Raw genomic sequence first — 27517 nt, 5'->3', positions numbered from 1 at the left:
AAATTATTAGATTAGTATCATAGTAAATAAATCGTTTTGATATTTTAGAAATAATTGAGTTTGTTATCAAATCTTTCAGTTACGTAAGTAGTTTAGATTTTTTTTGACTTATTATAAATTCATTATTACTATTGAATAAAAGTTGAGTTCTTTATGCATTCATTCTTCTCACATTTTTGTGCATTTCTTTTTCTTTATTTTATTTTGCTTTTTTTTACCATAAAACCAACAAAGTGGTATCAAGAGCTATTTTCTTACGGACTTGTAAAAATGGATGTTGAATTAAATTTCTCACAAGTTGCTCCTTTTGTTTTTTATGGAGAAAATTATGATATTTAGGCTATCAAAATGGAGACTTACCTAAAGGCTTTAGATCTTTGGAAAGCTGTTGAAGAGGATTACGAAGTTTTTTCGCTACCGCACGATCATACATTAGTCCAAATAAAAATTCACAAGAAGAGAAAAACACGAAAAGTAAAGGCAAAATCATGTCTTTTTGCTGATGTTTCAACAACTATCTTCACCAGAATCATGACTTTAAAAACAACAAAGACAATATGGAATTATCTTAAGAAAGAATATGTTGAGAATGAAAGAATTTGAGGCATGCAAGTGTTGAATTTGATGAGAGAATTTGAACTCCAAAGAATGAAGGAGTCTAAGATAATCAAAGTATACTCAAACAGACTGTTTAGTATAGTCAACAAGGTAAGATTATTAGGTACTGATTTTCCTGATTCTAGAATTGTTGAAAAAATTCTTGTAACAGTGCCTGGAAGATTTGAGGCTACAAGCACCACTTTACAGAATACCAAATACTTGTCCAAAATCACACTGGTAAAACTCTTAAATGCCTTACAAGCACAAGAGCAAAGGCATGCAATGAAACAAGTTGTTATTGAGGGAGCTTTACATATCATGCATCATGAAAGTGCAAGATACAACAAGAAAAAATCTTATCCTCCATGTCATCATTGTAGAAAAAAAATAGTTATCCTTCTTTCAAATGTTGGAGAAGGCCAGATGCACAATGTATTAAATGTAACCAAATGGGACATAAAGAAGTTATATGCAAAAATCAAAACCAACACTAAGATGAAGAGACTAAGATTGCTCATCATGAAGAAGAAAATTATTTATTTGTTGCTACTTGCCTCTCCAACTTTAAATCAAATGAAGGTTGGCTAATTGATAGTAGTTGCACTAACCACATGACTAATAACAAAAAAACTCTAGAGATTTGGTGCCGACTAACATCACTAAAGTCAAAATAGGTAATGATAATTTCATCTCATTCAAAGGAAAGGGAACAATTACAATAGCAAACTATTCAGGTACGAAGTTAATTCATGATGTTCTTTGGGTTCCTAAAATTGACCAAAATTTGTTAAGTATTAGTCAACTGATTGAAGGGAGATTCAAAGTTATTTTTGAATATAAATATTGTTTGATTAAAGATGAAGTTAGTCAAAATATTTTCAAAGTAAAAATGAAACAAAAAACTTTTACTCTGAATCTATCGAAGGAGGAGCAAACAACTTTTTTATGAAAGAAAATACCACAACATTTCATCCTAATACCTTGAGTGGTAAAAGTAAGTTTTCTAGTTTCATCCATAATGCAAATGAAAGACATCCCAAGGTTGCAAAGAGAGTGGTTAAATATTTCAAAGACACTCGTAACTCAAGCATCAACTTCAAGAAGAGTAAAAAATTCAAGCTGACTGATTTCTCCAACAATGATCTAAGTGATTCAGTTAATTACTTCTCTTTTCTATGACAAGAGAAGATTTTATTTGATTCTAATTTGAAGTAAAAAGAACACAAAATTCTTGTTGACAATAAATTTACTTTCTGTTAGCAAATTTAAACCGCATAAAGATAATTTACAGTTCAAAAAGCAAGAAAAAATGTTAACAACATACTTTTGAAACTGCTGTCAATTATTTTCTATTATTTCAATTTATTAAATTAGTATAATAGTTTATAAGTCATTTTGATATTTTAAAAATAATTTAATTTATTATCAAATCTTTAAGTTAAATAGTTTAAGTTTTTTTGACTTATTATAAATGCATTATTATTATTGAATAAAAATTAAGTTCTTTATCTATTTTTTCTTTTCACATTTTTGTACATTTTCTTTTCTTTATTTTATTATAAAACCAACATTTACTTTAAGTCAAAAAGGAAATAACTTTACAAAATTCTAGCGACCAACCTTTGCATAAGCCATTGGGCCCCACCCCTACCTCCAATCATGAACCGCCACGGAATTCTAGCTACCAACCTCTGCATATGCACTAAAGCCATTTCCTTTACCAAACAAATCCTAGGACTGACCTGAAAATTAGAAACTTGAACTAATCCTTTAAACCTCCATTCAACCTTCTCCAACCACCTCCAGCAAGGTCAAGTTTTTGCAACGGTTCTGGGACTGTCCACGGTGTTGGAGACGGAGGCTCGTTGTAGAGCAAAGTTGGCATCACACGTCACTCAGCAAAAATTATTGTGAGTTTAGTCAGTATAAAAGGTTAAAAATCCTTAACCATATATCTGGAAGGAGCAACCAATCATAAACACTACATGAATAGCATCATTTGGCCATAATTCCCATAAAATTGAGATCTTGATGAACTGCTTTCTAATACTTGGAATTTGACAATATCTACATCTCAAACCCTAGTTTGCTCGGTGACCATTAGTCAGAACATATTTATAAAGAACCTGTCACTAAATCAACATCTCTCCTCCTGTACAATTCATCTACCTTCAGCTGGCTATACAACTCGAACCCATGTTCCGCCACACATTGGGCAGCCATAAGCCCAGCGGCTGATCCACCAAGTATCTCGATCATTTTGAGTAATAAGGTTGGTGGAAGCTGGTGAGGCAAAAGCACAGGTCTGCCGCAGACATCTTATGCACTGTGTGCCAAAAAGAAGTAAAATTAATATTGAGAAAATAAAATAATACTTGAAAACTGATCTGAGTATAATTTCTCAATAATTACATGTATATATAGGAGGCTAATCTTAATATTTACCTAATAGAATATCTCTTAATAACTACAATGAATAAATGGAAATTATTTTCCAGTGAAATATATCTATACAATAATAGTAATAATGAAAATATATTTTCAACAATAATATCTACATGCTGGCAGATAATAAAATTAGGAGGTCTGGAAGAAGACTAAAGATTACTAACTTCCAAGCATCATCGGCTTTGTTTACTAATTTGGTCCATGTCAGCCAGATTAACATGTTTGACACTGCTAAATTTTCCATCACTCAACATTTACATTAGTTAGCAATTCTATATGTTCTATTGGTAGTGATAATCAAGACAAAACTTGACATTAACTACATTAGAGACTAAAAAAAGGCCAACCATAATCAATCACAAGCATATTTTGAGAATCTAAATCAGTATCTATTATTAGCATTTATTCATAATTTATGAGTTTTGATTGTAGGAATTATGGGTGTTAATGAAGTGTTACACATTTATGGATAGTTTTATTTGTGATTTATTTTCAGATTAATAAGTAAATTATAATCAATTTTGAGTTATGACTTTCTTGTATTTAAATGTTGTTAATATGAATAAAAATTTGAGTTTCAACTTTCTCTTAGTTCCAACATTTGCTAATCAGAGCTTTATTTGTTCTTGAGGGACTTGGTAAGGTTAAGAGTTTCATCAAACACCTAAACACTTACATTGAGAATAGAAAATTCAATCTGATCCAAAGTGGATTGTTGCGATGCACGAGGAGCTTAACATAATTGAGAAGAACCAAATTTGGAAATCGGTTGACCCCAACACAAAAATGTTATAGTGTTAAATGGGTGTTAAGGACCAAATACAATGCAAATGGTTATATTAGTAAAGGGATTTGCTCAAATATTTGAAGTTGATTTTTCTGAAACATTTGCTCCAGTTGCTCAACTTGATACAATCATATTGGTTTTTTCTTTTTCAGCTCAAAAAGGATGGAAGGTATCTTAGTTGGATATAAAATTTGCTTTTTTCAATGGTTAGTTGTAGGAGGAGATATATGTTGAGCAGCCTAAAGGTTTTGCACTTAAAGGACAAGAAGACAAAGTTTATTTGCTAAAGAAGACCTTATATGATTTAAAGTAGGCTCTAAGGGCTTGGTATAGTAAGATTGATCAGTACTTGTTGTGTATTGATTTTACAAAAAGTCTTGGTGAATCAACTCTTTATATGTCAATTATTTCTCAGTGACAAGAAGCAATACTGCATTTGTTGAGGAGTTCAACCAAAATATGATTAAAGTCTTTGAGATGACAGACTGTGGAGGAAATTACTTTCTTTCTTGGCATGGAAGTCAAACAAGATGAGAAAAAGAATCTTTATTAGTCAGAAGAAATATGTAAAATAAGTTCTCAAGAAATTTCAAATGAATAACTCAGCCTATGAGTACTCCAATATTTCAAAAGTTGAAGCTTTGCAAAGAGGATGGTTTAGAAAAAGTTAATGAAACTGATTTTAGAAGTCTTGTCAGCTGTCTCATATATCTTACAATAAGACTTGATATTCTGCCAGTTGTAAGGGTTTTTTTAGATTTTTACATTATGCAAGTGAAGTGCATCTTCAAGCCATTAAATGTGTGCTAAGATATGTCAAAGGAACTCTTGGTTATGGAGATTGACTCAAGTATAATCAAGAATTTAATCTCCATGACTTTTCTGATAGTGATTGGGTAGGTTCATTGCTTTACATTTAGTTTTGGAGTGTTTTCTTGGGTTTCAAAGAAGCAAGATATTGTAGTACAATCAATTGCAGAATAGAATTCATGGTTACTACTATAGCTGTTAATCAAGTTTTATGACTGACTAAAATTCTAGTTGATCTACTACAAGTGGTTCAAACTTATTCAACTAAGGTGTTTTTGCAATTTCTAATAATTCAGTTTTTCATGGTAAGACTAAACAATGTCAAGTTGTGTTTTCTTAAAGAAGTTTAGAAAGAAGGTGAAGTTTTATTAAAATATTGCAAGACAAAAGACCAATTGATAGACATCTTTACAAAGGCACTTCCAAAAGAACGGTTCGAGAACTTGGAAAAGAAACATGGAGTGATGCAAGGAATGTTGAGAATTTGAATTAATATCTATTATTAGTGTTTATTCCTACTTTATAAGTTTTGATAATAGAAATTATAGGTGTTAATTGACTGTTATGCATTTATGGATAGTTTTATTTGTGATTTATTTTCAGATTAATGAATAGAACTATAATCAATTTTTAGTTATGACTTTCTTGTATTATGAATAAAAATGTGAATTTCAGCTTTCAAGTTCATAGCCTTCTAAATTTCTTAGTTCCAACAGCATTTAATAGTTATAAAATCTTACGTGCACATGGACAAAAAACAATACAAACAAATGAAGAGGATTTCTGTTCATACCTTGTACCAAATCCCTTCAAGGCCAGTCTTCCACAATGCAGTAACAACATCTCTTCGAGATCCCATTATACCAAGATAAGCTCCCAGGCCCACAGAAGTGTTCAACCCAAAAGCTGCATCTCGTTCAGACATCCTGCGCTTCCTTGGCCATAAGCCATTGGCTCCATTGTAGACATCACAATTTTCAACCAAGCCAGAATCTAGTGGATTTAAACTAACAAGTTTTGGTGCATCATTTGTAGAATCCAGATCATCTGGATCAGACCACGGTCCACCAAACATATTCCTTCTATGCCACTCTTCTGCTGGAGGGTGGAGTTCTAGCTCACGTAATAAAAGACCAGCAGCATCTGCGCCTCTAGGACGAGGCATGTTCTGCATAGCCATTTTATGTTTAGTTTTGAGAGCAGGGGTCATTCATAGAAAGCTAGTCACTTAATTCAATGAAACTAACAGATTTTAATCCACCCAAGAGGGAAAAAATGTCTTTTATCTTAAGAGTAACATTCAATTAAATGTCCCTACATAATCTAACACGGTTGTGCTTTGTCACTTGAACTGAAACAATATCTTTTACAAAAGACATCCTTACTACATAAAGACAATTGAATGGCATCATCCTTTCTATCCTTACTTCATTAACTTGTATAACTATCACATCACATTTTCAAATCATGAATTAAATGGAAATATAAATTTGTGCCAATAATATATTTTGTTCACTATATTTTGTGGCAATAATGATAGTAGACAAGAGAATATTGGACTATCACCTATAGTGAAAAAGATGACTAAATATCATCTAAGGTGGTTCAATCATGTGCAGAGAAGACCTTTGGAAGTACAGGAGAGTGAATTGCATGACTCTTAATTTAGTAAAAAAAAAAGGGAGTTGAAAGAGACCCAAAAGAACCTTAAATGAAGTTATTAAAAAAAATTATTTTGATTAACCAAATTTCTTAAAATTTAATTTTTGACCAAGCTCAATGGCATCGTGTGATTCATGTAACCAACCTTATGTAGTGGGATAAGACTTGGTGGTGGTTGTAATATATTTTATTCATGAAATACTGATTATAAATAATTTTGTTTGTCTCCCACAAATACTAACATTAAAATCAGGAAACAAAAAGTTACCTACTAACCTGCATATGGGGCCCAAGGGATGCTTCCACAACCTCAGGCAATACAGTGTAGTTCCCGTCAATATAATGCAGCCGAACCTGAATGTTATTGCTCCCTACCTGAGAAACTGGCAATGGGTGTTGCAAGCCAGCGGTTCGGCGACATAGATCCATAAGCACTAGAAAAAGAACCTTGACCTGCATTTACAATTCAGTAAGATCATAACTTAAAATAACAGTCTGTCACCATAAATACAAGAGAGAATTATGATGAATTATGAAACACGTTTATGTCAATCACAAATCACATAAACATGAGCTTCTAGACAAGTCATAACAAAGTTATACCTCTTCAAATGTATATCCTTGGCCAGCATTTCCAGTACCAAGTCTTGAACGCCGGGGAGATGGTTCTTCACCTCCTTTTATCCCAGGCACCAGCTGACCAACTCGACCTGTCTGATCATCATCTGGCCTAACCACAGTTGACACTGGTTTTGCTGTATCCTCCACCTTGCCAGGAGCAGAACCATTAGGTTGAGGCTTTTGTGTATTTGTATCAGAAGTTCTCTGTGCATTCCCCACATAGTGAGGAAGTTGAGTTCGTCGAAAGAAAAAACAGAAGAGCAACAGTTGGCATAATCTATGGAGGAAATGGCAGTCTCCAATAAGTCGAACTGCAGGTGTTCCAGGAAATGTTCCTGTATTAATGCTTATGGGCATAAAGGGTGAAGGACCACTTATGGGGGGGTTGGGAGTTGGGTTGGACACTCCTTCTGTTGTGCTACTAATCTTGGCAATGGCGCCTTGTACCCAGGCTTGCATCGGTGTGCTTCCACTAGAACTGGTTGTCCCATTTGGACCTCCTGGACAATGTTGTCTTTGTTTTAATTTGATATGTAAATATAAAGAATAAAGATTATGCTGATGGTTAAGATAAATAAGGTATTCAAGGTAGGACAACTGAATTTTTTGTGACAATAAAAAAAAGCACCAAATCGTTGCTTCTATAGTAGATCCATAATGACTAGAACTTAAAAAGTACAGGTTTATACAACTTGTTATAAATAAAACCAAACAAAATTCAATATGTATATACAGGAAATGACTCAAATGAGAGTACTTGATTATTGTGAGAATAAGAACAGACCATTAGATCATTTTTAAATGGTCAATATTAAAAGAAAAATGCACTTGACATAATCATGTGACCACTAATGAACTTTTAATCAATGCAATATATCATAACAATGCACACTGACCCTGACTTGTTGCAGGAGTTGCAGAACTTTGGGCAGGATTGGCAACCATGTTTCGGTTGTTTCCAGTCCCTGCAGTCCCAGCATGACTTGCCAATGTACGACAGAAACTTGCATAACGCCGCAACCGTGTGATAAAATGTGAAGCCAGATCAAGAACTGAATCAACATAGGCCTGCATAATATTGAACCAGTTATAAGAAGTATAAAATCAAATGTTTAACAAATTAAAGAAAAATGTCAGCCTATTGAAAGAAAATAAAGAATCAAAGGTTTTAAAGATATAACACATACAAAAGTTTGATGAGTATATTTATCAAAATATTGTATTATATATGCCAAAAAATTCAGTTCTTTTACATGAGTAAATATAAATTAATCTATGGCAAGACCAAATAAAGCAGAGTATGCAAATGGAACCACACAGTTAACTATTGCAGCAACATAAAGTTTTATAAAAATCGTCTCAAAGGAGCACATGATTACAGTTGCAACCAAAGCAAACCTGAACACATGGAACTAGTGCAGGTTCAACAGCCACTGCTTCAGGGTCAATGCTGGATAATGTCTCGCCAGAGACTTGCCATGGATCAGGCACTAAAGCTGAAGGATTTATCAAAGCAGACTCAATTCCCCTCCCAAGCATATCCAACAACAACCTAGCTTGCATATCCAGAACCATTGCCCTGACCTCTTGAGCATTTGCCCCTTCAAGCAGTCTACACTTTATCCTGTCCAGACTCTGCAATAATAGAAAACCAAGTTATTTTTAGCCCAAAAAGCAACAAGAAGCCCATTTCCACATGTCTGAGTAAAAAAAACTGCAATAAACAGGAGAAATTGAAAGCAAAGTTGATGTTGTTTAATTTTATAACAATAAATGTCCTAGATGAAAGACAAAGAACAGATGTAGTGAAAGTTTGGATAAAAAGTGAATGTCAGCAGGTACTCAGAAGGTAAAAATCAAATTCAGACTAAACTCGAATATATTTAAACAATCCAATGGAATGGCTAATTAAAAATTGTCAAGGCCAATTTTAGAACTTTTTTTGGGAGATAATCGTGCCAGGTGGAAACACAGTAAAACAAGAAGGCAAACAAAGCAGGATCATCGGGTGGAACAGAACATCAAATTGTGTCAGCACGGTGTCCCTTTAGGAAGCCTATAATTAAAGCTTTAGAGCATCAAACACCTTATGAACAGTGCAACATCAAATTAAGCACTTTATTATCCATAAGTTGCTCAATGAGGACAAATAATATTAGTTGTGACTATGTCTTATGAGACAGATAAATTTGCTACTGACAAGAATTTACTGTAGATTCCATTATCCAGGCAATATTATTATATCCATGAAACACTCCATCAACAGCTTCATATGAAATAACAGAAAAATAATGACACCTTGGAGCTAACAACGAAAAAGATAACTACGAAAGCTAATGGTGATGGGTTAAAGAAATATACAGGACAATACTGTTGTCTGTGCTGAGCAGAAGGAAGAGAATGGAAATCAGCATCCAAGATTGCGATAACACTGTTAAGTGAAACTGAAACGGAAAAATTAAAAGCAAAAAGACTCATCAATGTATAGCATCAATAGCACATTATGCAATGCATAAATGAAACAAAGTAAAGTGTATTATCCTTTTTCTCTAATTGCCCTGGCACTAACTTCAACAGATCTAAACAATTTGCACTTCCTTACCAATACCATCCTCAGCAGCACTCTGTGTACAGCCCACAGCATCCCACCAATTAACTCCAACCAAAAGGCTCCACCAAAACCTGCTTTCCCCAACAGATGTTAGCAGAAAAATAAACCATTGAAAGTGATATAAACCACAACCTCCACTAAATTTATGCAAAAATTAAGTGTTAACAAGCCATGCATGTACCGAAAAGGGGTTTATGAAATCACCTTTCAGCAATTGCACGCTCCCAGTCTGATGAGTTGGTCTTTACTTGATTAGTTGGAATAACAGGAGGAAGAACCCGGATTATTTTTAATATCGTCTGATCCTTGCTTGTGTCATGCCAAACAGAAGCAGAACAGCAGCTTGTTGAAGAAAAAGCAGGTGCAGCAATTGTAGATCCAACACTAATCTGATAGTTGTCCACAAGTGCAAAATTTGGACCGGAAAAGATGTGGACTCCACCCCGGATAAAAGCAATGGCAATTTCACCACCATGAGAAGAGTATACAATCCGCGCAAGTGTCCTAATATCACTTGGAAGATCAAAAGGATCAAAATTGACCCCTTTTGACTTATCAAAACTAGAGTCAGATACCTTTTGCCCATCAATGTCCATTCCAACAGCAGATGCTTGATGATTCTTGAAATCATTTGTTGGTGGAATGCTCATGTCAACTTTGGTCTGCCAAACAGTTTGCATAGGAGGCTGTCCACCCATACTCGAAGTAGGATTCCCAAATATTGGATGGAGGACAACATGCTGTAAGGATGATTCCCAGCGTTGCACTCTCCACCCTGAGATTGATGGGCCCTCATCTGGATCATAAGGGGACATGTACTGTCCTATAATATAAAGTTAAGATAAATTAAATAGTTATAAATCAATTTCCTATCTCAATCATCAGAGCACAAGAAACCTGTGGCATAAAATTCTATCAAGCATGAATCACAGCTAGCATTGTCACAAAATCTAGAGATTTAGAGATGGCTAGATAAATACATGGGTAAGATCAAGTCAGGATCAGGTCCATACCCTCTACTATCACAACAGCTATCACAGAACCGCCACAAGTTGGATCAAAGGCTACTGCTGTTACACCAGAACCCCATGTAGTGGTTGCTGCAGATTGAGCTGCAGCTTCAGGACTCACATATGCTGAAAAATTTGAAACTGGAGAGCAGTGAAGTGGTATAGAATCATCAAGAATTTGGCTTGTCTGGTTTTCCCCTTGCTTTTCTTCAGATAATAGATATTCTTGCCAACTAAATAAATAAGCAGCTAAAGGTGCAAAACCAGTCCAGTTGGGTGGGCTAAGAGGAGGTGGGACACCATTATTGGTACTAGTTTTTGGAGTTACTTGGAAACCATTACCAGGCCCAGGCATAACCTCCCAAACAACAATGGTGGATGGATTAACAATTGGCACACCTGCCACATGCATGGCACCACTGTCTGTAATGATAGCATCACCAGCCATAATGCCACTGGGTCCACAACCCAGTAGTCCTTTACTAGTGCAAAACCATTTGGGTGGTGTTCCATTCTGAGGAGGCCACTGGGACCAATGAAGTTGAACTGAGCCTGATGAGAACACAGAACAGACACAAAGAAAATTGGGCCATCTAGCTGAAATCAAAACAACTGTGTCAAACACACAAGCATATGGAAATTTTAATATATAGATCTGAACTAGAAAATAAAATGAACATTTATAATGATATACTAAACAACTAAATGAGCAATCAAATAAAGAGAGGAAAAACACAATTCTAATTTCTGGCATTGCCATGGTTATGACCACCACCACCATCATCAACAGGCAAATTGTGTTAGTATAAGCCTAAGAAGAATCAAAGACACAGGACATGATGCAGGCATAGACACAAAATTTGGAAAGTGTCCCCCTAGGATTACAAGTGTCATCATGACATGAGTGTCTTAAACAGCACAGCTTTTTTAGAAGAATCTGAGCTTGATAGGATCAGCCAGCCACTAAGATGGTTGAGTATCATAATTGAAAGACATAATCAATCAAAACTGAAAAGAAGATTGTTGAATTTGAGTTTTAAGCCTAACTCAATCCCAAAAGCTAACTTGTAAGATAAGGATTGTTTTAGCCTTTATAAGCTCTTATTTAGTCATATCTATATTCGATGTGGAACTTCAACATACCCCCTCAGGCTCAAGATTGGACATCTAGAGCATGAAAATCGTAGAATTTTATTTTTTTTCCCCCTAATTTAGCATTGGATAAGCCCATGGACCAAGTAAGTAGCACTAGGAAAGTCACAGGACTAGGTAAGTTGCACTAGGAAATCCACATAGGCAAGGGTGGCTCAATATCACCTACAAAAGACTTTGATACCACGTTGAATACGGGTTTTAAGGCTAACTCAACCCCAAAAGCTAGCTCGTAAGGTAAGGATTGTTTTAGCCTTTATAAGCTCTTAAAGATTAAGTCTAGCATTAGATCTTGTATTGTCCATCTTCATGAGGACACTATCATCAAAATCAGAAAAGGAATATGGAAATTTTTCATAACTTTATGAAAGGCAGTGGAAAGATAAGAAGAGAAATCAGTAGGCCAACATCCTTGAGTGAAATGGAATAATGCACAATGATCAATGAAATTTTAAAGAGTAGCCATACAACACCCAAATCCTAACACACAATATATATAAACACACAGGTCCCTCCTCTTTCACCAACTATTCTCCATGAAAATTACAGTGAGAGAACATATGGATGAATGTGTGTTTCAACTATATAACGGAGCATATATTTATATTGATAATAGCAAAAATTACAGAATATTCAATTACCTAATTAACATAATTACAAAGATAAATTTGCCTAATTACAGTAATTATATATATTTAACACTCGCTCTTAAGCTGAAGCATATACATTATACTTAATGTATATAACAGATACAAGAACCTCTCAATGATTTGGTGAAGACATCTATCAATTGATTATTCGAATTGACAAAACTAATAATGATGTCTCCGAATAGGATTTTCTCCCAAATGAAGTAACAATCTATCTTAATATATTTTATTCTTTCATAGAACACTGGATTTGAGGGAATATGCAGGACTGCCTAATTATTGCAAATGATTGTCATTTTCATAATCTCTCCACTCAGTTTTGAACAGTTGTTTTAACTAGATAAGTTTACATGTAACTAGGTCATGGTTAGATATTCTGCTTCTACACTTGAATGAGCAACTACACTTTGTTTCTTATTCTTCCATGAAATCAAATTACCACTAATAAGAATGCAATTCAGAAGTGGATTTCTTATTGGTAGAGGCGCATGTCCAATCTGCATCAAAGTAACTGTCAATTTGAGTGTGACTCTTATCTTCATACAAGAGTCATTTTTTTGGAGCTCCTTTAATATATTTTAAAATGCGAATTATCATATCTCATTATCGGTCACAACAGAAGTTAAGAAACTAACTACCACACTAACTACAAAAGAGATATTTGGACAAGTGACAATGAGATAATTTAACTTCCCAACAAGCCTCCTATACTTCTCCAGATTAGAAAGAAGCTCCCTTGACTTGGCAGAATTTTGGGATTAGGATCCATAAAAGTGTCTATAGGCTTAGCACCTATCAATCTAGCTTCCACTAAATTATCCAATGCATATATCCTCCAAGAAATTACAGTGTCATTATTAGTTGTGTCATCTCTATTCTCAAGAAGTATCCAAGTTTATCAAGATCTTTTGTCTAAAAGTGGTGACATATATGTTGTTTTATTTGTGTAATACCATGGTGATTGCTACCAATAATAAACAATCAAATAAATGCATCCTAAGGCAGAATGGTGATAGAAAATTGAGTGATCAACTTCACTACGAGTAATTCCAAATTCTTGGACTGTAGTATTGAAGCAACTAAACCACACCTTAGGAGATTGTTTAAATCCATACAAAGATTTTCGCAAACGACAAACTAATCTGAAAGACTTCCCCTAAGCAAAAAAAATCTAGGAGGTTGGTCCATATATACTTTTTTCACCATAAAAAAAAGACATTCTTGATATCTAGCTAGTAAAATGGTCAATGATGGATTGTAGCCATGAACAAAAGTAAGCAAATATAAGCCATTTTAGCAACCAAAGAGAATGTATCACCATAATCTAAACCAAAGACTTGGGTATAGCTTTTGGCTATTAAGGCCAACCTTTACAGTGTAAATCTATCTACATCCAATAATAGACTTCTCCGAAAGAAAAGGAATAAGGTCCCAAGTACCACTGCTTTGAAATGCACGCATCTCATTGGTCACAGTCTGTAGACAACCAGAATGAGATAGAGTATAACTGATATTTTAGGAAAGGAAGTAGAAGACAACAAAGAAAAACAAGTATAATGGGAAGGGAGACAAACGATAATATGTTAAAACAATATAATGAGGAGAGAGATTACAAGTGAAGCATATACCTCTCCAAAGAGCAATAGAAAATAAAACTCAAGAGGCAAGACCCAAGGAGGCAAAGGAGTTGGTGCTGAAGGTAAGTCAAAAGGATCACTACCTAGTGGCGGCGAAGAGAATGTGTGGTTCTATTTGTAGTATACCTACAAAGGACGCTGAAGGAGACTATCTAAGAGAGATGGCGTCTTTGGTGAAATAACAAGAATAAGAGAAAGAGACGAGGGAAGTGCGACAGACTTAGATTTAGAAGGTGAAGGAAAAGGAGAATAACCAGAAAAAGGTAACATCATTTGAAATAAGATAATGATTAAGAGTAGGAGAGTAATGCTTATAACATTTTTGAGATTGAATGTAACTAAGAAAGATACATATGTGACCACGAGCAGAGAGCTTGTCAATTCTTAGACTAAGTCTATGAACAAAATAAGTGGATCCAACGACACAAAGAGGGAGAGGATGTATAGACTGATAGAGAAACAAGATAGAGTGTGGTACTTGGTTGTTAAGGACAGAAGAAGGCATCTAATGAATAAGGTAGCATGCTGTAAGGACAATGTCACCCCAAAATGATGAAGAATATTAGCATGAAAAAGAAAAATATGAATAGTTTCAATAAGGTATCTATTTTTTTCTTTCATCAAGTTTATTTTGTTAAGGAGTATGAGCACAAGAAATTTGATAAAAAATGTCATTAGAAGCCATAAAATGTTGAAAAGTGTGAGACATATTTATAAGCATTATTACTATGCAAGGTGTGAATAGGAACATCAAATTGATTAATTGCATGGTAAAAATATATAAATATAGAAAATAACTCTGATTTTTCATTATATAAAATAAATGCAACGAGAATAAAATAAAGGTAACAAAACACCTAAAACCTAATGTAGACATAGTATGACTTAGACCCTAAACATTAAAATGAACCAAACTAAAAGGAGACAAACTTCGACTATTAATACGACTAGGAAAGGAATTGCAAATATACTTGCCTAATTGACAAGATTCATAAGACAAAGTGGATAGCTTATAGAGACCTAATATCATTTGCTATAATTTTTTAATACTGAGATGACCTCACTAAGCATGAACTAGGAGAGGAGAGTCTACCACCAAACCAACATGAACAGAGGGATATAGATGATGAAGCCCTTGTAACTAAAATCTAGTACCAATCATTTGCCTTGAACTCCAATCCTGCAGAAAAATAGAGTCTTTAGTAAATGATACAACACAATAAAGAGATCGAGTTAGACTACTGATAGATAAAAAATTAAAGAGAGACCAAGGAACCTAAATAATGTTATTAATAAAAAGTGATGGAATGGGATGAACAACACTAAGACCCTAAGATTGTGTTTAAGACCCATTGGCCAGTAATTGATTATAAATAACTTCCAGATGTAGAAAGAGAAGAGAAAAGAGACTTGTTACTGATTATGTGATCAGTAGCCCCAAAAGCAAGGACCCATAAGGCAAGAAAAGGAGAATGAGAAATACCAATGAAGGGATTACTAGCGTGCGCAACAGAGGCAATAGAACTAGAGGCCTAACACTCCTTATCCCATTGAAGGAAGTAACTGTAAGTGGGAGGAGGAGAAAAAGTTAAGGGCATAATTGGAGCCGTATACTTAGAAGGAGCAAATAAGCTGCATGGGCCATGGGACAGCACAGAAAGCACAGAAGCAAGACAAACCAGCATGCTCAGGGTAAAAAATACCAACCAACGACTATAGGAAGTAAAAACAAGCAAACCAACCATAAATATGGAAGGAAAAGGGAATGGTGATGCCATCAGTTCTGACGGCAATCGGAGAAATAGTGTTACGTACCACCACGCAGGCAGTAGTGGCAGCTGGACAAATTTGACACACTGGTTTTGCAGCGCACGAGGGCGTGTCAAATCACCAATCCACGTAGGTCCAACTACGTTAGATTGCGCACGACGAGATGGTTCATATCATGTCATCTTCAGTCGAAAAGTCTCCAAACAGTGCAACAAGTTGCCAGAACAATGCAAAAATTCATCAGAACAATATATCGGGTGGTGAACAGTAGCAAAGAAGACCAGAAAGATGAAGACGGTTATCCATGGGCAGTGGGCCCAACGAAGATGTACAGATTAAAGTTAGTCTCTGTTAGACTCTAAATAACATGTTGAAAGAGAAAAAAATGAGAGAACATGTGGATGAATCTAAGTGTTTCAAGTAAAGGAGCATATATTTATATTGATAATAGCAATAATTACAGAATATTTAGTTACCTAATTAAAATAATTACAAATATAAACTTTCCTTATTACTATAATTACATGTATTTAACAAATTGCACCAAGGATGATACAAATTGCACCAAAGAACAAAAAGAATTAAAAACATATTGCCATAAATGATATAAAACAGTATAAATGGTAGCATTTCTTCCGGATATTACTTTACCACTACAGTGAATAATTTACTGAAAAACTGGCAATCATAATAGCGGATACAAAAAGAATTGACCTGATGTTTGGCATTGTCGTGAAAGAAACTTTTCTTCAAATGTTGACCTTGAACTGGAAGGAGCACTTGGTTTAGATGAAAGCCACCTATACTGATTTGTTCAAATAAACAATTATTTGGTTTTAAACAACATGAGATTGAACTATACATGATCCGTGTGAGTGTGCATTCTTGCTACAGTTAGTTTGGAGAGAAAACCTTTCTCTTTGTATATTTGTTAACAACTAAAAGATCCTGCAAATCGAGGGCTACCTATTTGCTTAAAAAATTGTCTCCCCAAACAAAGCTTCCTTTCTCTAAAAAAATGCTCCCCTTCAATTTCTTTCTCTTTCTCTCTAATATCATTCCAAAAATTACTCTTTCTGTAAACAACTTCTAAAGAATAATATTTACAGTAGAATTTTTTAGGCAGAATTGCTTAGAAAGATCTTTAGAGGTTTTCCTTTTCTGGAATTAGGTTAGGCCTTAACCCATATTTATGAATAAGAATTGCTCAAAAACAATGCACCAAAAATTTGAACATCACAAAGAGAAGTTAACTTGATACCAGGGACACCCCTGATAGCCACTTTGTAACAACTGCAATGTCTTGCTGCCACTCATGCTGTCGCTGCCAACAGCTAGTATCAAGTACAAGATTAGCTGGGCCCTGAATGAACAAGAAATCAGTAATGAATAAACAAGAAAAGCACATCCGAATAAAGAGAAGGTTAAAGGTGTGCAAAAGTTTAACCCACTGGAGACACAAGTGCTAATTCAATTACATTAACTTCTTTGTAAGGCTAGGCTAATACATAGCTAAAGCTCCCATTTTGGGACTTAGAAAAACAAACCTCAATAATAAAGGAAATTTAGGGCAAGTTTTAGCATCATGTTTTCTTTTACAGGCAAACAGAAAACTTAGTAATTAAATCTATGGCCATATAAAAACCTACAATAGATTTCTTGCAATTATGTAATAGCAGTTAAATCTATGGCCACGTGAAAACTTACAACATAGTATTTTTAACTATGCTAAATAACCAATTTATGCAAGAAACTGTATCCATTTAAGTAACTCACTTACTTGAGATGATTGAGTCCAAATAGTTACTCTCCCATGGAAATTTGCTATCAATAATGCACGGGGACAACAGGTGGGGGACCATTCAATAAACTGGACTGAATCACGAGGGGAATCTGTTAAGGCATACAATGCAACTGATCAAATTTTGAAATTTTTGTATACACACATACCTATATAGCAAAGCAGTTTAGTTCAGAAACTAAAAGCCCAGGGGGTAAAAAGACAAGGACATCAAAATGTTATTTCCATATGATGAGAAGTCCATCAAACAAAAGAAAGCAAACATTTCCATATTTGAGTGCGAGAAGAAATTTACAGATGAGCTAAGTCCATCAAAAACAAAAGATGCCCACTTTTATGTCAATTTCAGGCCAGTATAAGTGAATTTTATATTACCTAACCCATAATTATCTTATGTAGACACTCAGACTCAGGGATTTAGCAGAACCTTTATAGTGGTAATAGGATAGGAAACCACCAATTACTAAGGTGTATATTAGCAAGGATCACAGAGGATGCTGGCCTTTGAATATATCAGATTGCAGAAAAGGTAATCAAGGGGATTGGGATACTAGTAACAGACTTCCAGGAGGCAATCAAGGAAGAGTGCTTCTGTTTCATCTGTTTCTGTATTACCTTTCATTCTACATACGATCACAGGTTCTGATAGCACACTGATATCAGTATTCACAGAAGAATAATACAGAGGCTTTATTAAATTTGAGTGTGTTTGATTGTGTTACTATCATAATGATATTGAAAAAGACAAACACCTAACTTTAATGTTATTTAGCCAATTTTGGCATTCCTGCCCAGTGAAAAATCAGATCAGACAACAACACCAGAACAATAATACTGTAACATCGTTGGTTATAGAAGAAAGCAATGACATCAAAATACCTGCAATGACATTGAATACTGCACATTCAGTTGGCCTCTCTGGGATCACAATATGTATAGGGATCCAAAATGGTGGATTTGTGGTTGAGCTTTGAAAAAAATAAACCGTAATAACCATTACAAAATTGTCAAGAAATACAAACATACAAGGGTGTCAGCAAGCCAAAGTAATTGGTAAACACAGTTAAGCAGGGTTAGACATCATATGTCATTGTTTATCTATATAATTTAATAATGTTAGAATGCAATTAGTCATTAGCGTTTATAGAAAATTAACAGTTACATATTCTAGGAAATTAGAATGATGGATTCCTAATTATTAGATAGAAATTAATTGTATTTAATTCTATAAATTAGTATAAATTTATACTATGTGGGCTGCATTAGACACACAATACATTCAACAAATATACTTTTCTATATGGTATCAGTAGTTTAGGTTTTTCAATCTGTAGTAGTTTTTTTATTTATTTTTGGGTGAATAGTACCTACGGCCACTGTGCCATTTTCCTCCTTCACCGAGCATCCCTTTTCTCTGGTGAGCACTACAACCAGAACTGCCTTCTCCTAGCGATCACCAAGCTTCGTTCGCCGCTCCGATCCGCCGCCGCAGGCACCCACATATGGCTTCTTTCCAGTGTGTGCGTTACACACGCTTGTATCAGACTGTAGGTTTTTCCACTTTCCGACACGATCCACTTGCCAGCATGCCCTCACACCCAGGCACCCCTTTTTAGCCCTATTTCAGATTTATTTCCCATGACTTTTGACAACTCACACTCAAATACCGCCTCTGTAGTGACTTTTACCACTGTTCCACTGATTCCATGTGAAAAACAGACCGGGACGAGTAACTATAACTCTTGAGCTGCTGCTGTCCAGCTATGGTTTCAGGGTCAAGGTCGTGACGACTACTTGACCAAACAGGCCAACGATATTCTCAGCAATGATCAAGCCCGATGGAAGCAAATTGATGCTTCTTTGTGTGGTGTTCTCTGGTTCTCCATTGATGCCAAATTGCAGCCTCAATAACAAGCCTTTACTACCTGTTATGATGTCTGGAACAAAGCTAAGAAAGTAAACTCCAATGATTTTCATCGCCTTTACAATGTTGTCTCCAACCTTATTTCTATGAAGTTGAAAAATCATGATATACAGACCTATCTTGGTAAGTTCGATCGCTTAATTGCTAATTTTGATGCACTCATGCCTTGCACTAATGATGCAGACAAACATGTTAAACAACATGGAAAGTTTTTTATGGTTCTTGCACTTGTTGGACTTCCTCCTGAGTTTGACTCTGTCCGCAATCAAATATTATTAGGCACTGTTGTTCTATAATTAGTGAACAATTACTTCGCCTCTCAATTCCTCACATGTTTGGGCATTCTCCTGTATCTCCTACCAATTTATCTGCCTTTACTCCCACTCTTCTTACTGGGGTGGACGAAGTGGAATTCGTAGTGGCTATCGTGGTCAATGCCGTTGTTGCAATTTTTGTCAACAGTATGGCTATACTGAGGCAAAATGTTGTACAAAGGCTCGAAAACAACCCAAGATAGCTAATATTGCTCAGGTCATTTCTCCAAAAGCATTTGATGAGGTTTCAATTTCAGCAGATACCTACAATGAATTTCTCCAATATAAGGCAGCCATGCAGCATACCCAATCTGTCGCCGCCATTGCTCAATCTGGTAATCTTGTAGCTTTTGTTTCTCAGTCCTTCCCCCATTGGACCTTGGATTCTTGACTTCAGTGCCTCTGATCATATGTCTGGTAACAAGTCACTTTTCTCTCATCTATCTTATTTAGATTCTTTACCTTCTGTTACCATGGCAGATGACTCTCAAATAAAAGTTCATGGCATTGGTCAAACACGACTCTCTTCTAATCTTACTCTAGATTTTGTGCTTTATATCTCTAGGTGTCCTTTTAATTTAATCTCTATAAGCAAGCTCACTCACACCCAAAATTACTCTATCCTTTTTGTTAATAATTTTGTTCTTGTTCAAGATCGGCATACCGGACAAATGATTAGAGCAGGACATGAGTCTCGAGGATTATACTATCTGTCACAATCTGTTACTTGTATCTCCATTGCGTCTCCAGCTCTTGAGCATCAACGCTTAGGTCATCCTAATATTACCAAAATGCGTCTAATGGTTTCAAGTTTTTCTTAACAGTTCGTCTTTTCAATGCGAGTCTTGTCAGTTAGGAAAACACACTCGTCATACCTATGGTCCTCGAGTTTGTAAAAGTGCTTTGTCACCTTTTGCCTTGATTCATTCAAATATTTGGAGTCTTAGTCGTGTCAGTTCAACTTTGAATTTTTATTACTTCGTTACTTTCATTGACGATTTTTCTCGATATACTTAGTTATTCTTAATGAAAAATCGTTCTGATGTTTTTTCTATATTCCAAGGTTTCTTGATTGAAATTGAAAATCAATTTAGCACATCTATTGAAATTTTACGCACTGACAATGTTCATGAATATATGTCTTTCCAATTTTAATATTTTTTGAGTTCATAGGATATTTTTCATCAAACATCTTGCTCTCACACACCACAACAGACTGGTATCATTAAACAAAAGAATCGGCACTTAGTTAAGATTGCCCGTACTCTTCTTCACCACAATGTTCCTCTTCGCTTTTGGGGAGATGTCATTCTCAAAGCATGTTATCTGATCAACCACATGCCCTCCTCCATCCTTAATAATTAGGTTTCTCACTCTCTCCTATATCCAACACAAGATCTTTACTCCATCCCTCTTCATGTCTTTGGTTGCACATGCTTTGTTTATGACCTTATTTTAGGTAAAGATAAACTTTCTGTCAAATCTCTCAAGTGTATTTTTCTTGGTTACTCATACCTTCAGAAGGGCTATCGTTGTTTTTGTCTTCAATTTCGATATATTGTTTCTGCTGATGTCACCTTTTTCCAGACTAATCCTTTTTCCACTTCTATTGTATTGGATGCCAATTTTGCAATAGACTCTTTAGAAGTCTCATGCACTCATCCTGTTATGGCTCAAGTAATTGCTTTTCCTCCACCTATATTGCTTCAATACCATAGATGGTCTCAAAATCCGATTACGACTCACTCCACTGATCCTCAAGCATCATATCCTGTTCCAACCACCTCTCCACCCACGCTTCCTACACCTAAACTTTCTATTGCAATACGAAAAGGTATTCGTTCTTCTCATAATCCTAACCTCCCTATACTTTTACAATTAATTATGATCATTTGTATCCATCCTATTTCTCCTTTGTTTCTTCTTTGGATTCTGTATCTATTCCTAAGACTACAGGTGAAGTCATGGCTGATCCCAGATGGCACCAAGCAATGGTAGAGGAGATGGCAGCCTTAGATTCCAGTGGCACTTGAGAACTTGCTCCTTTACCTTCTGGCAAGACAATTGTTGGCTGTTGTTGGGCTTATACAATAAAAATTGGAACTTTTCTTCATCTCTTTCTGGCTATAGCTGCTATTCGTCATTGGCTTCTTCTTCAGCTAGATATTAAAAATGCCTTCTTACATGGTGAATTGCAGGAAGAAGTTTACATGGATTAACCCCCTAGTTTTATGGCACCTGGTGACTCTGGTCTTGTTTGTAAGCTTCATTGGTCTCTCTATGGTTTGAAGCAATCTCTTCGGACATGGTTGGGTCATTTCAATTCTGCCTTGATACAATTTGGCATGACTAGGTGTAAGATTGATCATTCTGTCTTATTTCATTCTTCTTTTGGTAAGTGCATTTATCTTATTGTTTATGTTAACAACATTGTCATCACTGGTGATGATGCGATTGAAATTCAATAACTCAAAGAGCACCTTTCACAGCAATTTCATACTAAAGATTTGTGTCCTCTCAAATATTTCTTAGGCATTGAAGTTGTCCAATCTTCTTCTGACATTGTTATTAATCAACGTAAGTATGCTATGAATATTCTTACTGAAACTGGTATGCTTGACTATCGTCCATGTGATACTCCTATGGATTCCAATATCAAGCTTTTTTTGGATCAGGAGGAGTCATTGAAAGACGCGGAAAGATATCGCCTGGTAGGCAGACTCAGCTATCTCACCATCACTAGACCCGACATCACTTTCGCGGTTAGTGTGGTAAGCCAGTTTTTAAATGTCCCTTGTGATAGCCATTGGAATGTTGTGACACATTCTTTGATACATAAAAAATGTTCCCGAACAAGGATTGTTGTATGAAGACAAAGGCAATACTAAGATCACTTGTTATTCTGAGGCAGATTAGGCAGGATCACCATCAAATAGAAGATACACTTCTAGGCACTGTGTTCTTATTGAAGGAAACTTGATCTCATGGAGAAGTAAGAAGCAAAACATAGTTGTTAGATTCAGTGCAGAAACAGAATATCATGCTATTGCAGCAACCACTTATAAGCTTACGTGGCTTAAGCAACTATTACTACAACTAAAAATAGGGAACATACATGAAACAAAACTTATTTGCGACAATCAAGTTGTACTTCACATTGCATCAAACCCAGTCTTCCATGAAAGAACCAAACACATAAAGATTGATTGTCACTTTATGAGAGAAAAGGTGCTCTATGGAGAAATTACTACTGATTTTGTCAATTCTAGCGATCAGCTGACTAACATATTCACCAAATCCCTTAGAGACCCTCAGATTGAGTACATTTGTAACAAGCTTGGTGCATATAACATATATGCTCCAGTTCGAGGGGGAGTATTAGAATGTAATTAGTCATTAGCCGTTGCAGATTTATAGGAAATTAACAGTTACATATTCTAGGAAATTAGGATGATTGATTTCTGATTATTAGGTAGAAATTAATTGTATTTAATTCTATAAATTAGTATAAATTTAGACTGTGTGGGCTTCATTAGACACACAACACATTTAACAAATATACTTTTCTATAAATAATTTGAACAAATATTAAAATAGCATTCAATAAATGATACAAGCTTTGGACATCATTAAGCTCAACTTATTTAGCATGTGAACAAGTCTGTTTGCCATAAGCCATGTCCATTCAAATTTGCTTGTGGATCTGTCAAACAAATGAATACACCTATAAAATCCATATAATATTGATATTGATCAAAAGTTCTGGGTACAGCCTATCTTTTAACACTTTGTTTATGAACCTTTTACAATATTACTAGACAATAAAAACCAAGCAGAACAAAACATGAAGTTGATTGACAAATTCATTTGCCAACAAATGAGAAAAGTGGTTAAGAGAAAAATATTATGTAAACCAATCAAGATAACTGGGAAGTTCGAAACATTAATCAATCAAATATTCTTGAATTTATCCATATATTCTAAAATGCAATGGACCCGCAAAACAATCTAATCAGTTTTTTGGCTCTTAAATTTTCAATCAGCTATCCAAACCAAAAGTTTTATTTTTGACAAATTTTAGCTTATTGTCAAACATTTAGGCAGGAAACATAAACAAACAGATAAAAACACACTAACCTCGGAATTCTTGCACATGTTTCAGAAGCACAAGCTATAGCATTCAATTTTCCACACCAGGAAACAGCACTGACAAAAATAAATAAGTAAATATATATATATATATATATATATATATATATATATATATAAGTTCTTTTAAAAATTAGCAGCACTAGAAGTAGTATACCATGAAAGGCCTACAATAGTACACAAATAAATTCACTTTACACAGTTCTCAGAAGATCAATGATACATATAGTATCAAAGGGACCTGTAGAGCAAGAATATATCAAGAAGAAAGAATAGTATTAAGATGTCTCACATTGGTTAGGAATAGAGCCAGAATACTAAAGGTTAGGGTAGTCTTCCTCTTATAAGCTAGCTTTTGGGAGTGAGTTATGCCCAAATTTTTTAACAAATAGAAAAGGGTAAAGAATGAAGGAATTATGAGAGTGAGGACTGACTAAACCAGCAGTCCACCACATTATGAAGAACATCTAAGGAAGCTAACAACCTACATAATTAAGGACTAATATGATGACTACTCCATATGTGAGGTCATTGCATCAGCCCATTCTTATGCTTTTTCTATCATTTTCTGTTCAAATTTAGTTTTAGTCTCTTTATATTGTCTAAAATATAAGGAGCTAATTTTTTTTCTCCATATCAATATATGCTTGAAAAATCTTCGTCTCTCTCTTAAATATTTATATATGGAGTAATCATCATATTAGTCCTAAATTGTGTAGGTCAGCTTCCTTGGATGTTCTTCATAATGTCTCTCCCTTAAATATTTATATATGGAGTAATCATCATATTTGTCCTTAATTATGTAGGTTGTTAGCTTTCCTTGGATGTTCTTCATAATGTAGATATATATATATATATATTATTTATTGGAAAATTTAATAAAATACTCTCAATCTACATTTTCAAGGAAAACTATAATGTACATTTTATATTTTTCCAAGATTTCTCAGCCCAAAACATTGATACCTTCTCTTTATTTTTCAAGAATATGATTTTATTAAAAGGAAAACAAAGCATTGAGTCAGCATCCTCCAAAATAAGTATACCAAACTAAAAGGTTAAAGGTTATACATATGAGAACATAATCCAAAAGACATAAAAGAATATTTTAACCAAAGAAAAGTGATCAAAGGAAAAGCAAACATGAAGCATTATTAGAAACCTCTTCTGCACTTACTAGATTTTATTTATCTTTTTTCCCATCAAAATAAAATATTTTGGACTATTGACACTTCTGGTGTGTTTTGTTGTAAATTCTATTTACAGTTTTAACTGGGTTCTCTTAATTAGGAGCACTCTCTTCTTGACAAGCCTTTCTAGTAGTCAAATGCTTCCTCTAGGTCAATTTCTCTATTTGGACATAAACACTTCATAGAATTAATACTAATGTGATACTACAGATATGCAGACCGCACACCAACACTGGCACAGCTATACCACCTAATGTTAATGTGTTGTGTCTAGGGATGGTTTAGAAATAGATGGATTTATTTTTCATTGTCAAGAAGATAATTTCATATGGAACAATCTCTTCAGAGTTTTCTTGACTATTATGTGTGTCCTGCCAATTTGGAGAAGTATCTTGTGATCCATACCAATAACTTCAGCAAGAATAAGGATGATAGAAATTTGTAGCAATTTGCACTTAATGCTGTTCTCTGGTGTATTTGGTTGCAGTGAAATGTCTGCACTTTCAAGTTTCAAGGGCATCGCTTTCCTGTACATGTGTTATGGCATGGTACAGGATTTATTCTGTGGTTTCTTTGTAGCACGTGGTCTTTTGAGACACTCTTTTCAGCAAATATGTTTCATTGATATGCAAAGAGATTGGACAGCTATTATGTATTAATGCATCATTTATTTGGCCTTTTTGTTTAAGGAAGCTATCTTATCCTCCTTTTCCTGTGTAGCCCTTTCCTTTTAATAAATTATCTTCTTGCAGCAACCACAAAATACAAATCATAAACAAGTGAATTTTACAGTTACCTTAAGCCCAGGGCTCAAGCAATCCCCCAACCACTTCCTGAAGACTGTTTGGAAGCATAATTTCCCAGAATAGACCACAGCAAATACAAATTTGAACTTGAATTTAAATCAACATAATTCAATTGACTAATGAAAGTTAATAATTAACTTTCTCCTTTCCTATACTCTTAGAAGACATGCTGGAACCATGAGGTATACTATCATTTTCTTCCTACTCTTCACCAGCAGCTTCTTTCCTATTACATAACTTTACAAGAAGGAAATTCATTTATGGTTCCTATCCTCCAAAATACCATATATTTTGGACCGTACCACAATCCAAGTGCAACAAATCATCCATCCCTGACACAAGAATCTCAAGCATAAACGTCCCTTGATCCTGGATACATTGAGCTTGGATCTGGGATCTGAATCCCAGATTATGCAAGTGGCCTAAATCAAGAAACATGTATCTGTTTCAAGAAACAGTTAATCCATGTGGCCTAAATGTCCCTCAGTTTTCAACTGCACATAATTCACTGCAATACTTTAGATCATCGCATGCCTTGGCTGAATTGAGTGCCCAAGTAATATGCCAGATTCACTGTTTATAATAGCTTAATTCCTTCAAAACTTCAGCTGCTAAATCTATCCATATTATGCTTACAGCTATCTTAGTTGAAACCGAATGATTTAACTAAGAAAGCACTAATGTGTTGCACCTTTACCATGCAGCGAATAAAAAATCAGAGGTGCTAGGAGATGAGTTCGTACCATTGACAAATTCATACATGTTTTTCATCTATAATGCCATAGTCATGGTTGTGGTCCAACTGTGATAATTGCGACCACAAGAACTGGTGAAACCAACAACAAAGTTCATTCGGGTGAATATAGTAGATATTGAAAGGATCTTGGGTCGAACTTGAATTCACCATAGCAAAATAAGAAGGAAGGTGATAAGAGAGAACAAGAAGAATACGAAGGAAGGTGATGAGAAAGTTTGCTAATCTGATACCAAAATATGACAGAAAAGCATCAGAAGTTACCTGATATGGGGAAAAGTAAAAACATTGCAAATTCTTACAACAGATATGGTTATCCCAAGTTCAATGGCACAAAAGATGAAAGGTAGCTATTTCAACATAATGAGAGTCCAAGAGAGTTTACTACTCAAACACAAAGCTCAACACTTATAGGGCAAAACTCAACAAATGCATGAAATGAGTGAAATTTCAGGCACTGTAGTGAAGAGATACCTGAAATTGCGACAAATTTCTGGAACACTCATCTTGTGAAGCAAATTGGACTTAGGTTGTCTAAGCCTAATGCAAAAAACGGTGGAGGGGGTGACTGAATCATGCTCCATTGGATCCTCAACCACTTCTTCCCCACTCACAGCTTCATTCTTGTTCTTCTGGGAACCCCCTTCTTCTGGGTCCTTTGTAACAGCAATTTGATTCATACCCAAAAGAAAAAAGCGTGATTTTTATTCACCAAAGAAGCGGGTGCAAGTGGCGGAAAGTTACAATTTGAGGGCGACAGATGAAGAGAAAGAAAAAAGAGGGATTAGTCTAATATTTATATTATTAAAAGAGTGGTTTGG

At 35.0% G+C, this 27517-nt stretch overlaps 1 protein-coding gene across 8 annotated transcripts; it reads right to left on the bottom strand.

Annotated features, from left to right (window-relative positions):
* Positions 1–225: 225 nt before the first annotated feature.
* Positions 226–27517, bottom strand: LOC113853263 (mediator of RNA polymerase II transcription subunit 16). 8 transcript variants are annotated; one of them, XM_027483798.1, is made up of 17 exons: positions 27171–27517; positions 23935–24003; positions 18439–18527; positions 18175–18201; positions 17539–17651; positions 17020–17121; positions 16473–16563; positions 10553–11146; positions 9744–10362; positions 9531–9610; positions 9290–9372; positions 8327–8563; positions 7825–7996; positions 6911–7428; positions 6584–6760; positions 5439–5813; positions 226–2926 (listed from the first exon to the last, which is right to left on the bottom strand). In XM_027483798.1, exons 1-17 carry the CDS (start codon positions 27374–27376, stop codon positions 2780–2782), a joined length of 3699 nt encoding a protein of 1232 aa, XP_027339599.1. In that variant the 5' UTR covers positions 27377–27517; the 3' UTR covers positions 226–2779. The 8 variants fall into 8 exon arrangements, with proteins under 8 accessions (XP_027339599.1, XP_027339600.1, XP_027339602.1 ...); XM_027483799.1 differs by lacking the exon at positions 18175–18201; XM_027483800.1 differs by lacking the exon at positions 18175–18201 and having other exon boundaries at positions 2530–2926; positions 6911–7442; positions 7821–7996.

Source organism: Abrus precatorius, unplaced genomic scaffold (assembly GCF_003935025.1).
Source record: "Abrus precatorius isolate BTA unplaced genomic scaffold, Abrus_2018 Scaffold10, whole genome shotgun sequence".
NCBI classification, from domain to species: Eukaryota; Viridiplantae; Streptophyta; class Magnoliopsida; order Fabales; family Fabaceae; genus Abrus; species Abrus precatorius.
The sequence above is the reverse complement of the archived record's forward strand: the minus strand, read 5'-3'. Positions and strand labels throughout refer to the sequence as shown.